General features: G+C 42.1%; 1 protein-coding gene across 1 annotated transcript in view; it reads left to right on the top strand.

The window, feature by feature from the left end:
- Positions 1-14,324, top strand: part of LSS (lanosterol synthase) — a 52,736-nt gene that overhangs the window by 23,497 nt on the left and 14,915 nt on the right. Inside the window, exons 8-10 of the mRNA XM_058184713.1 lie at positions 1,778-1,886; positions 11,618-11,736; positions 14,220-14,317. Coding sequence (XP_058040696.1) covers positions 1,778-1,886; positions 11,618-11,736; positions 14,220-14,317 — 326 coding nt within the window. The remainder of the gene's footprint in view (positions 1-1,777; positions 1,887-11,617; positions 11,737-14,219; positions 14,318-14,324) is intronic.

Here is a 14,324-nt window from a genome sequence, read left to right on the forward strand (position 1 = left end):
CCTTGAATTCCACCATGGGAGGTGGACTGTCTAGAGAGGCTGCAACATCTTGCTCTTGGGTTGTAACAAACCCAGCTTTCTTGAAGCACTTCTGTATTGTTTCAGGCTGAACTTTATTCCAAGCAGAACTAATCCAGAGAACTGCGTCCAAAGCAGTAACTGATGAAATGGATGATTTTGATTCTGCAGACGAACCATAGGTTTGAATTTTAGCAATGACCCATTGCAGAAGCTGGGCTCAGTAGTGCATTTTGAATGTTTTGATTATGCCTTGGTCAAGCGGTTGAATTTTTGATGTAGTTTTTGGAGGCAAAAATTTCAGTTTCATGTTTGTAAGATGATTCACTTGAGGATGGCTAGGACAATTGTCCACTACAAGGAGAATGGCGCATTTCTTCTTCTTCATTTCTCGGTCAATACCTCTTATCCACTCCTCAAATAGGGCATCAGTCATCTATGCAGATTTGCTAGATTTCGAGGTAACAGGAAAGTCTTTGGGGTGCAGGTTCTTGTATGAGGGTGGCTTTGCCGATTTACCAATTACCAAAGGTTTTAGCTTCTCTCCGGTTAAGCTACTCCACAGCAGAACTGTGAATTGTTCTTTAAAAAGTTTTCCTTCATGGATACCAGCTAAAGTGCCCTTCCACACTTTAGAATCATGTGGTTGTTAAGCGAACCTCACTTCCCCCATTGACTATTTCTCAGAAGCCAGCTAGGAAAGTAACAAATGGTGATCACATGACCCCTGGACATTGCAACTGTCATAAATACATGCCAGTTGCTAAGTAGCTGAATTTTGATCATGTGACCATGGAGATGCTGCTACAGTCGTAAATGTGAAAACCAGTTATAAGTCAAATTTTTCAGTGCCATTGTAACTTTGAATGGTCACTAAACAAATGGTTGAGGACTACCTGTAGTCCAGATATCTCTACCAAGAGGCAGCACAGCAGGACCTCGCTCACAGCTTCTGTTTGTCCCTCACCTATTCTTTAGCGGTGCTGCTAAATTGGCTGTTGAAAAGAGCAGATGGAAGGGCATTACAGTGGGCTAATCTAACTTATTTATGAAATGTACTTATGAAATGTATGCAACACTCATCCCATTGTAAAAGTGACTCTGGATAACTTACAGCATAATAAAAAGATAATACAAAACAATTTAAAAAATAAGAAAGATTAAATACGGACTAAAAAACCAAAAGGACATATGACATGGTGGGGATATTCTCTCTGCAAAGTTAGCCCCAGTATTAAGCAGCCCTATTGGCCAGCAAGCAGAGCCAGGTTTTAAGGCTCTTCTGGGAGGCCAGAAATGTGGGGCCAACCTCACCTTCAACGGAAGAATCTACCAAAAGTCAGGGGCCACAGCAGAGAAAGATCTTCTCCTAGATCCTGCCAAGGAAATTATTTGGCACACGGGATCTGAAGAAAGGCTCTTCTGTTGGAGTGAGTAGGACTAGCCAATAACAGAATAACAGAGTTGGAAGGAACCTTAGAGGTCTTCTAGTCCAACCCCCTACTCAAGCAGAAAACATTTCAGACAAATGATTATCCAATCTCTTTTAGGATACAATGTTAAACAAATAATGGACAGGCACAATTGTTTTTTTCTGATCTCATGATGCTAAACTAAGGTGGAATCTCTCTAAAGGCCTTCTGGAGGTCAGTGCTTCTGGCATTTTCTTTAAGAAACAATTTTGCCTGTTCAAAACTCACTGAGATTTCTTATGGATCTTCAAATGCTAATTCTTTATTCTTCTGGGCTTCTTTTGTAGGAACTCTATGTACAAGATTACAACAGTATTGACTGGCCAGCACAAAAAAATAATATTGCTTCTGGGGATTTATACACACCACATAGCTGGCTACTGAAAGTGATCTATGGTATGTGAACCTGCCTCTTGCCAAAGGAGCCCCCTCATTTATTCTTGTCAGATTCCATTTCACTGCAGAATAAAAACACTGTCAGGGAAACATCTTTGTAATTCTAAAAGGGTCCTCAGGAAGATAGGAAGATAAGCCTAATAGGTGTTTTTTCTAACATTTCATTGTATCTAATGGTTCCCCAAAATAACAGTGATAGTAACAGGTATATTATTCTCCTATGTGACAGCACCCTCCCTAGTCACATACTGTCAGCCTCCACTCCACTCTTCATTTACTTTTAAATGATTATATCAGTAGATAGAATGTAAAATGTTTATTTCTGTATTATAAACTCTTAAGATCATGAGATGTATCATACCACCGTCCGGGGTAAGGGAAAGGAGCTTATTAAGTGTGTCGGCTGACATAACAGGGAGGAGGGATGATTAATGATTGAGTGTTATCAGCGCGCGCTTTTCTAACCGACACTGCGTTCCTGAGTTGACTGACATCCAGAGACCTGTGGAAGAAGATTACCACGAGGGGCCGTGAAGGAGTTGGCATTGGACCAGACCAGCCTGACCTCCTGGAGGAGGAGGGACAATTGGGGGGATATGATATGTTAGCCATATTTTGTCTCAGTTCCAGCTTTGCTTGGCTGCTATCAAGACTGTAAAAGTAAAAGTACTTGTTTTCATTCCAAATGGAGTCAAGGTGAATTCTTTCCTATTTACCGTCGGAGGTAGCCTGACATTAAGCTGGAACTCCCATCATGTCTACCAACCAGGATTGCAATCGCAATACCGGGGAAGAAACCCAAATGTGATGGAAGGCCTGCTGCCGGCTGAGCTGGGGAGGCGTCCGGAGGAATTTCTGCTGACACTTTTAACCCTGAGCTGGAAGTTTGCAGAGCTCGGTGGATTGAGCAATTAAAGCTGGAAGAGGAAGGTGGAAACCAAGTGCCAAGAGTTTCAGCCTGGAGTAACAAAAAGAGAAAAAAGGGACGGTGAGACTTTCGGATTGGCAGGAGAGAGAGATAAGAGACAGACGCCAGTTGGAGGAAGCCTTTGTCTTTTCCGTGAAGTGAAAGTAAGGCTAGCTGTTCGCCAAAGGTATGAATCCCTGTTCAGTCCTCCAGGGGAGGAGAAGAGGAGAAGAAATTACAAAGGGCCAGCTAGAGGTGATTTCCAGGGTGGTGAGATTTCTGAAGAGACGGAAACTCTCCCAGAGGAAGCTGAATTGGATGGGGGCGCCACCTGCTGACCAAGCAAGGCCACGAGGGGAAGGAAAGCCAAAATTCCCCCATATCAGAGAAATTTGATGGAAATGTGAAGGAGTTGGGACTGTTCCTGGCGAAAGTGAATGACCACATGATAGACTGGGGGGAAGATTATTGGTCACAGGCAGCACAAGTGAGAGCTGTGACCCATAATTTGACCGGAAGAGCAGCTGCGTGGTATGTGTCGTTATATACAAACCACTCCCCCTTACTGCAAAACTACGAGCATTTTATGACTGCACTGAGGAGGAGGTTTGAGGACCCCCTGGCAGAGCAAAGGCCAAAGGTCGGATGAAAACCATCAGGCAAGGGAGGAGACCGTGGCTGATTATAACCAGGAGTTCAGTGATTTAGTTCCCTTGATGAGAGGGTGGTCGGAGGTGACCCTTGTAGACATTTTCAAAGATGGTCTGAATGGAGATCTCTATGAACTGTGTCGAGCACGAGCCTCTCCAACTACGCTGTATGGCTGGTACACCCTGGCAGCAGAGATGGAAATCGAGCTAGTGAAGGACCGTGGCAGAAGACAGCGCACTGGAGGGCCATCCCTTGGCCGTTATCCAGAAGGCACCTATAGGGCCGCCCTTAGATTGGAGGGAGGAAGACCACGTTCGTCTGCGTGCTACAGATGTGGAAAAGAAGGCCACCGAGCAGCCGACTGCAGGGTTAAGTTGATACCAAGCGCGACCTCTGGTGGTGAAAAGGAACCAGTGAAGCCAGCGGCTAAGGCGCGTAAACCAGCAAAAATGGGGGAGGGCGTTGCCAAGAAGGGCACTCCCATCAAGGAGGATGGCGAAGTGTCGACCGATACTGACGACAGCAAAACCACGTCAGAGTCCGATGAAGACCTTCTGGTGAGTTGGGCACGGGGCCCCTTGGACATTCCAGTTAATCTACATGTACCCTCTTCGGGTAATAAGGGGGAACTGCTAGCACTACTCGATTCTGGATGCACTAGATGTATGGTCAGTCCCAACTAGTAGAAAATGGAACTAAGGTTGAGAACCCTAAGTAGGCCCATAGCGTTTGCCCAGTTAGATGGCTCTGTGGCAGGAGGACCCGCCCATTTCGTAACGGAACCCATAGAAATGATAATAGGAGACCACCGCGAAATTCTGAACTTCATAGTAGCCCCAGGAATGGACCAACCCCTGTTGTTAGGCTTGTCATGGTTGGAAATGGAACCCCATATTAACTGGAGAACGGGAGTCCCACGTTTCCGTTCCAAAACCTTAAAAGGGAAAAGGAACCCAAGAAGGGACCTACCGTGACCTTGCACCAGGATAAGTTAGGGGCAATGATTGAACGGATAGATGGGGGAAGAGAGAATACCAAGGAATACTGGGACTCAGAGAAGTCTTTAGTGAGAAAGCATCAGACGCATTCCTCCCCATAGGCCTATTGACTGTGCCATAGACATCCTTCCGGGGTAAAGCTTCCAAAACCAAAAGCTTATCCCATGACCCAAAAGGAATTGGGAGAGCTACGTAAATTCATAGACAAAAACCTAGAGCGGGCTTTATCCAACCAGCTGGGCCTCGTGGCGGCGCCAGTGATGTTCCGAAAGAAAGATGGCTCTTTCGTCTTATAGTTGACTATAGAACCTAAACGCAGTGTGCGCCAAAACATATACCCCATGCCACTCATGAAAGATATGTTAGCACATTTAGCGAAGGAAAATTCTTCACCAAACTGGACCTCGAGAAGCCTACTACAGATATCAGTTCTGGCAACGAACCTCCGATTGCCTGCCAAGTCCTCCTATCTCTTCAGTGCAGCTGTGGTCTGTTGTTGGAGCAACCCAGAGTTCAGGAATAAACAGAAGTCCAAGAGCCAAGTCCTTAGTCTCACAATAAAGCAGCCAAAGTTTCCAAAAGTCAGTTTTTGTCCGTCACAAAGCCCAATGGCAGCTCCACCCACTTTTATACCCTGTGGGGTATGGCTCCGTGACTCAGCACTCCCTGGGCTGGCCCCTCCCTTTCCTTTGCTGCGCACGTTTTCCTCGGCGTTGCTGCCTTGCATCTAGCCAAGATTGATCCTCCTCAGCTGGCTCTTGGGGCGTGGCCAGGGAGAAGGAGGGGTCGGGGAAAAGAGGCCGTGTCAGCTCCTCCTCCTCCACCTGGCCTGCCTCTGGACTCTGGAGCAGAGCCAGAGAGGAAGGTCCTGCAGAGGGAAGCCCTGTCGGCTCTTCCCCCTCACTCTCTGAGTCACTCTCTGCCAGGAGGCCCAGGTCGGGGGCTGAAGACACAACACATAGCTTTCCTATTAATCCAATGACTTTCAATTAATGGAATCTCTGATCTTGTTTAAGATGCAGGGTTGGACCAATTTTCATTTCCCAGTCCCCAAAGAATTCCAAAATTGAAATTTGATAGGAAAATGCCCTTTTGATTTTTTCTTCTTTTTGTTCTAAAAATATATTTCAGAGTTATATTAGACCAATTTAGAAGGGATGTACATGCTTCAAAAATTATTTCAAGGCATCGTTTTAAAGCAGCCACATTTTTCAAGCTTCCACATATTCAGCTCATTAAAGCACCTGTGCTTGTGCTCTTTCATATTCCAAAGTATCTTTTCCAAATAGTTTTCAAAGAATGCGCAGCCTTACTATTTAAGGGACTGAATGAAAGTTGTCAGCATATGGAACAACTGTACTGATATGTACACATGCCTCATTTTACTGTACAGAAACACACATAATGAAAACATAGGAAAATCATTCACACAATACTGCATCATACAAAATCAGTACATTTACGTATGCATTGTTTTCTCATGTTTTAATCATTCTGAAAAAAAGAATCAATTTTAGTCTGTTTCTTATTCTTGTTATGAAGGTACCGTATTTTTTGGAGTATAGGATGCTCCGGACTATAAGACGCACCTACCATTTTGAGGGAGGAAAACAAAAAAAAATCTGCCTCGGCCTCCCAGCAATTTGCCTCCTTGCAGCAAACAGCCCGTTTCAGCTTCAGCTTCAGCACAGCCTGATTAGCACAAACAGCTGATTGTTGGTTGGATCAACCTCCTGAAGATCAGCTGTTTCAGGCTGCAGGCATTACCATAGCCTATTGCAGCCTCCATGCTCCCCATTTTCCTGGGGGTGGATGGGTTAATATTCTGTGTATAAGACACACCCAAATTTTCACCCTCTTTAGGGAGGGTAAAAAGTGTGTCTTATACTCCAAAAATACAGTAAGTGGAGAAAGCACTCTGAACGCTGGCCCTACCACTCAGCATACCTGGGCATTTTTTCCTGGCAAATGATTTTAATTGCATTATCAAATGACTGACATCCTCTTCTTTTGGAATATCTGCAATTTCTGTGTCCTCCTTGTTTAATTCTTTTGCTTCATCAGTTGCTTCCAGCACTTTTCCCCTGGGTTGCACCTTGGTCAGTACTGATTGGAAAATTGCTTCTGGGTCAGGTTCATTGCAGATTACCACATCGTCATCCATTGCAACAAAATCTTCAAAATCTACTCCCTTGAATTCCACCATGGGAGGTGGACTGTCTAGAGAGGCTGCAACATCTTGCTCTTGGGTTGTAACAAACCCAGCTTTCTTGAAGCACTTCTGTATTGTTTCAGGCTGAACTTTATTCCAAGCAGAACTAATCCAGAGAACTGCGTCCAAAGCAGTAACTGATGAAATGGATGATTTTGATTCTGCAGACGAACCATAGGTTTGAATTTTAGCAATGACCCATTGCAGAAGCTGGGCTCAGTAGTGCATTTTGAATGTTTTGATTATGCCTTGGTCAAGCGGTTGAATTTTTGATGTAGTTTTTGGAGGCAAAAATTTCAGTTTCATGTTTGTAAGATGATTCACTTGGGGATGGCTAGGACAATTGTCCACTACAAGGAGAATGGCGCATTTCTTCTTCTTCATTTCTCGGTCAATACCTCTTATCCACTCCTCAAATAGGGCATCAGTCATCTATGCAGATTTGCTAGATTTCCAGGTAACAGGAAAGTCTTTGGGGTGCAGGTTCTTGAATGAGGGTGGCTTTGCCGATTTACCAATTACCAAAGGTTTTAGCTTCTCTCCGGTTAAGCTACTCCACAGCAGAACTGTGAATTGTTCCTTAAAAAGTTTTTCTTCATGGATACCAGCTAAAGTGCCCTTCCACACTTTAGAATCATGTGGTTGTTAAGCGAACCTCACTTCCCCCATTGACTATTTCTCAGAAGCCAGCTAGGAAAGTAACAAATGGTGATCACATGACCCCTGGACATTGCAACTGTCATAAATACATGCCAGTTGCTAAGTAGCTGAATTTTGATCATGTGACCATGGAGATGCTGCTACAGTCGTAAATGTGAAAACCAGTTATAAGTCAAATTTTTCAGTGCCATTGTAACTTTGAATGGTCACAAAATCTAGAAGCTCTAAAGACTCCTAGAAAACTTTCACCTAAACAAGCCGCTGGGCTCAATATTTTAACCGCTTTAATTTTACTTTACATTATATTCCTGGGGAAAAACTTCTTAGCAGATGCTCTTTCACGTTTACCCCAATACAATTGCACTCGCTCCGAGGTGGTTCAACCAATACTTCCTGCAACAGTTGGCGGCCCCAGCAATAACTAGAAGCCACTCCAAAGCTGACCCTTCACTCCCAGATGAACTAACCAAGTCGTTTAAAGGAGCTTTAAACACCGTTGGCTGGTACTTAGCGCATTCCCATGAATGCACACTCCGTGATGGACTAGCTTGGATCGGAACAAAACTATATGTTCCTCTATCACTCAGAGAAACCATCCTACAACGATGCCATGATGCCAAAATGGCAGGGCATTTTGGATTTGTGAAAACTTTGCATCTTCTTAAAAGACAATTTTGGTGGCCAAGTCTTAAAAAAGACATTCAAGCATATGTAGCAAGTTGACCTATTGTGCATCATCCAAAAGGCCTCCAGGAAAACCTCCTGGACTACTTCAAATCGGTAGCCAGACCAGGAACCCCATGGAAAGAAATATCCATGGATTTCATAGTGGAATTACCTGAAAGTTCAGGCAATACTGTTATATGGGTTGTGACTGACCTTTTCTCCAAACAAGTCCATTTTATTCCATGTTCAAAAATACCCTCCTCAAAGACTCTAGCAAAGTTGTTTGTACAACACATTTATAGACTTCACGGAGTTCCTGATCGCATCATTTCAGATCGAGGAGTTCAATTCACTTCTCAATTTTGGAAAGAATTTTTACGACTCATTGGCTCCGCCCAAGGATTAAGCTCCTCCCATCATCCTCAAACTAATGGAAGCTGTGAACGTTCGAACTCTGTACTAGAACAATATCTCCGATGTTATGTTAACTACCAGCAAGATAATTGGGCTGATCTCTTACCTTTTGCTGAAGTTGCCTACAACAACTCAATTCATAGTAGCACGGGATTTACTCCCTTTAAAATAGCTTCAGGTCAAGATTTTGTTCCTATCTCGGAACTCCCACAGGAAGAAACTACTGTTTCCTCTTTATCAGAATGGATAGATCAAATACAAAGCACATGGAAAATGACTACTAAGGCGATCGGACGCTCACCGTGCGCATAAAAACAAGCAGATAAAAAGGTCCCTGAGAACAATATCAAGTGGGCGATAAGGTTTATCTTTCCACCAAATATCTTCAAACCACTCAGAAATCTAAGAAACTTGGACCCAAATATGTGGGACCTTTCCCATAGTAAAATCATCAACCCGTGACGGTACAACTAGATTTACCAAAAACACTTAGAGAATCCACCCGTTTTCCATGTCAGTTTGCTGAAACCTGAACACACGTCTACTTTCCGTCCTAACCATACACCCCTCCTATACCAATTCTCATAGAGGAGAACAACACTTTGAAATAAAAGAAATTTTAGATTCAAGAAAACATAGAAATAAAATTCAATATCTTATTTCCTGGAAACACTTCCATTATCCCAAGCTGAATGGGTGAACAAAGAAGATGTTCATGCATCGGAAAAATAGCACAATTCTATAAAAATATCCTGACAAACCCTAACTTCTCTTTTTCTTTCTAGGACTGACGTCCTTGTTGCAGGAGGGCCGAATGTCAGCCTCCACTCCAATCTTCATTTACTTTTGAATGATTATATCAGTAGATAGAATGTAAAATGTTTATTTCTGTATTATAAACTCTTAAGATCAGATGTATCATACCACCGTCCAGGGGTAAGGGAAAGGAGCTTATTAAGTGTCGGCTGACATAACAGGGAGGAGGGATGATTAATGATTGAGTGTTATCAGCGCGCTTTTCTAACGACACTGCGTTCCTGAGTTGACTGACATCCAGAGACCTGTGGAAGAAGATTACCACGAGGGGCCGTGAAGGAGTTGGCATTGGACCAGACCAGCCTGACCTCCTGAAGGAGGAGGGACAATTGGGGGGATATGATATGTTTGCCATATTTTGTCTCAGTTCCAGCTTTGCTTGGCTGCTATCAAGACTGTAAAAGTATAAGTACTTGTTTTCATTCCAAATGGAGTCAACGTGAATTCTTTCCTATTTACCGTCGGAGGTAGCCTGACACATACCCTTGCACATCCTCTCCCATGAGGCAGCAGCCACCCCAAGCCACACTGCATTTGTGCCACTCCTTCCTGAAATGTACTTATGAAATGTACTTATGAAATGTACTTATGAAATGTACTTATGAAATGTACTTATGAAATGTACTTATGAAATGTACTTATGAAATGTACTTATGAAATGTACTTATGAAATGTACTTATGAAATGTACTTATGAAATGTACTTATGAAATGTACTTATGAAATGTACTTATGAAATGTACTTATGAAATGTACTTATGAAATGTACTTATGAAATGTACTTATGAAATGTACTTATGAAATGTACTTATGAAATGTACTTATGAAATGTACTTATGAAATGTATGCAACACTCATCCCATTGTAAAAGTGACTCTGGATAACTTACAGCATAAAAAAGATAATACAAAACAATTTAAAAAATAAGAAAGATTAAATACGGACTAAAAACCAAAAGGACATATGACATGGTGGGGATATTCTCTCTGCAAAGTTAGCCCCAGTATTAAGCAGCCCTATTGGCCAGCAAGCAGAGCCAGGTTTTAAGGCTCTTCTGTTGGAGTGAGTAGGACTAGCCAATAACAGAATAACAGAGTTGGAAGGAACCTTAGAGGTCTTCTAGTCCAACCCCTACTCAAGCAGAAAACATTTCAGACAAATGATTATCCAATCTCTTTAGGATACAATGTTAAACAAATAATGGACAGGCACAATTGTTTTTTTCTGATCTCATGATGCTAAACTAAGGTGGAATCTCTCTAAAGGCCTTCTGGAGGTCAGTGCTTCTGGCATGTTCTTTAAGAAACAATTTTGCCTGTTCAAAACTCACTGAGATTTCTTATGGATCTTCAAATGCTAATTCTTTATTCTTCTGGGCTTCTTTTGTAGGAACTCTATGTACAAGATTACAACAGTATTGACTGGCCAGCACAAAAAAATAATATTGCTTCTGGGGATTTATACACACCACATAGCTGGCTACTGAAAGTGATCTATGGTATGTGAACCTGCCTCTTGCCAAAGGAGCCCCCTCATTTGTTCTTGTCAGATTCCATTTCACTGCAGAATAAAAACACTGTCAGGGAAACATCTTTGTAATTCTAAAAGGGTCCTCAGGAAGATAGGAAGATAAGCCTAATAGGTGTTTTTTCTAACATTTCATTGTATCTAATGGTTCCCCAAAATAACAGTGATAGTAACAGGTATATTATTCTCCTATGTGACAGCACCCTCCCTAGTCACATACCCTTGCACATCCTCTCCCATGAGGCAGCAGCCACCCCAAGCCACACTGCATTTGTGCCACTCCTTCCTGACCACCTGTGCACTCCCTTACTCACCCACACACTCCCTCTTTCTCTCTCCCACCAGGCAGCAGCCACTTTTCTACCTGCTGTCTGCCTTGTGAGCACCTGGGACTTGCAACTTTCTGCTGGTTTCCCTACTGATCTTGATTAATGGAAGTTGGCAGGAAGTTGCAAGGAAGTACTCGCTTAAAAATCCATGATCCTTGTTTAACAACCACAATAGGGACTGCAGGGATTGCTGTTGCAGCCATGTGTCTTAGGCTTTATGATCACATTGTTTAGCGATATAAATTTCAGTGCCAATTGCCATCATTACCTGAAGAGTATCTATACATTTAACAGGGAACGGCAAAGCTATAAACCAAAGCCTGTGGGGGTGGAGGCAATAAAGATTAAGAAAGGTGTAAAAACTAAACACTGTTTGCCTGGAGCAATATGTTAAATGGAAATTAGATGTGTTTCCTAGTTGCAGCTTGAATTACAATGGAAACATATGTTGGGTTTGCAAATTAATTGAATAACAGTTTCTGTTGTATTTGCTTCCGATTTTTCAGAATGTAAATTGAGTCTTCCATAGGTCTCTTTCTGCTTCTATTCCAGCAATAGCTAATATCTATGAGCAATTCCACATCAAAAAATTGAGACAACGAGCCATAGAGGAATTATATGATCATATCAAGGCTGATGACCAATTTACCAAGTTCATCAGCATTGGCCCTGTAAGTAGTTTTTAAGCATCATTTAGCTCAATAATTCTATATTGTATCATATTGTAAATTGCTCTGCAGAAAATCAGTGGCACCATAGTTTGTGGTATCCTTGGTGCTCTATGAGCTTGAGTTGTGTGTGTGTTTTGTTTTGTTTTGTTTGCAACCAAGTTTCATTACTCAACAAGTACCATCATTAGTGCTGATGGGTGTAGGGTTTGCTCCCTGTTTATATTCAGCAGCTTGCCCTGCCGGTATTGGTGGGGATGTGGTTTTCTCCTTGGTTGTTCCTTGATTAGGATATTGTTGTTCTTCTATTAAGAACGAACAGGAGCAAATATGTGCTATCTTGCACAAGCACTAGCCCTGTCCAGAGTAGAGGAGTTTTTAGAAAGTATCTGGAATTCTCATCAACTTTTCTTGGAAACATTTTTCTTAGTGTACTATGTTTTACAATCAGGCTGATGGTACATATCCTATTAGAAAGATGTGGAGGGAGAAGAGAACCTGTTTGTCTCCTCCACATCATGAAGTATAATATTATAAAGTCTATGACTCTATGCCTAGCCACTAAACCTAAATATTAGGTTTAGTGGCTAGGTTTACCTAGATCTGGATTCAATTATCCAACTGAATATCGTGGAAGAAGAAAGTTCCCTGGTTTTAAATAGTAAACTCATAAATTTTGGTTAGGTTGTTTTATAAATGTATTTTAACTTTGTCTTAATCATTATTTGTATCTATCTCTATATGTATAGATATATCTAGTTACAGAGCCTTCTGCTTGTTTATATAGACTGTAATAAAGTGAAAGTGAAAGAGAAATTGATGTAATACTTGCTGGTGAATCAGGTTGCATTTACCTCCAATGCTCTGAGCCAGCGGTTCTCAACCTGTGGGTCGCGACCCCGTTGGGGGTTGAATGATGATTTGCCAGGGGTAGCCTAAGACCATTGGAAATATGGGAAGTATACTTGCGAGTCGAAGAATTGCGCTCCAATGGTTGATTTCACAAGCCAGCTGCAGGCTCTTCAAATCGCTAGCCGAATTCGGCTTCAGGCACGATGAATTAAAAAAGAGAGAAATCTTTGCTCTGATGTCTCCCTCTCAAGCCAGCTGCAATCACTCCCAATCGCTAGCCTCATCTGCCTTCTGGCGCGATAAACTTAATAGGGGAGGAGCCTCTGCTTTAATGCCTCTCTCCTCAAGGCAATCGCAAGCAGTTCAGATCGCTAGCCAATATGGCTTCAGGTGTGATAAATTCAAAACAAAAATAATTTTACGGTTGGGGTCGCCACATCATGGGGAATTGTATTAAAAGGGTCGCCACATCGTGGGAAATTGTATTAAAGGGGTCGCAGCACTATAAAGGTTGAGAACCACTGCTGTGAGCCCTTGGGGATGAGGACTCATTGCTCTTGACAGTCAATTGTACTCACCTCCCACAGAAACAGCCTGCAGCCCTAGCCACAGTGTGGATCTATGAGTGTGCCTTAAGGGGAATGTTTTCTTTCTCTTGCAAATGCGGAGGAGCAGCGTAGATTGCAAACAATGAACACATCATTTCTGAACATACCAGCTACCCAACAACCTCATCTAATCCACTTTCCTCTCTTTCTATGTCTAATATTTTCTGCAGCCACTCTGGTCTGCTTTCTGGGCATAGGAATAATTAAGACAAATGTTAATTTTGTGGAGGAAACTTCTCTGTGATGAGTGGTGGAAAACACTGTAGTAATGGCCAGTTTGCAGTGGGATAAGGGATGGTATTGCTGGTTGCTACTCTGTGTGCTGATGCTGTGGAAGGAGTTGGCATGGGAAGGATGCATAGGATGCTTTAAGGGAGATGAGGCATTCAAATGAATTGAATATCCTTCACACCAGAAAGACCTGATAGTGTTTGGACATCAGTCTGAATCGGCTTTTTTGTGGTTTGCAGGTATCAACTGTATTTTTGGTTTCTTATAGCCTTGCAGAAAGGAAATGCATCAGTAGGCATCATGCATTTTTCATCAAATGGAAATATTCCATCTTTTAAAATTTCATCCATTTCTAAATAAAATGAACATCACTTTTAATTTTTTTTTGTAAATAAAAAACTAGATTACATTTGTGGAGATTCCATGTTTCAAGGTACTTTCCTCTAATATTTTTGTCCTTCATAGTTAAACTCAGTGCTGTTTGAAGATATTATTATTATTATTTTATTATTTATTAGATTTATAAACCGCCCTTCTCCCGAAGGACTCAGGGCGGTGTACAGCCAGGATAAAAGAAAGCAATATACAGTTAAAATGCAATTAAAAACTTATTATACTATATCCCTTTGATTTTATGAAAAAGGTTGTGCTTTTAAATATTCTCATCTGTGTCTACACTTAAACAGAAGATACTGGTTTTCTCAGGAGTTTTTGAAATGATGAAGACCTACAGCTATTACTCTGATGACTTTACACTTTAGGAGGAAAATAATAGTTCTTTCTTTGCCTTTGTAGATATCTAAAACAATTAACATGCTAGTGTGCTGGCATATCGAAGGAGAGAAGTCTCCCGCATTCCAGGGACATGTTTCTAGAATCTCTGACTATCTCTGGTAAGGC

This window comes from Ahaetulla prasina, chromosome 1, assembly GCF_028640845.1.
Source record: "Ahaetulla prasina isolate Xishuangbanna chromosome 1, ASM2864084v1, whole genome shotgun sequence".
Taxonomy (NCBI): domain Eukaryota; kingdom Metazoa; phylum Chordata; class Lepidosauria; order Squamata; family Colubridae; genus Ahaetulla; species Ahaetulla prasina.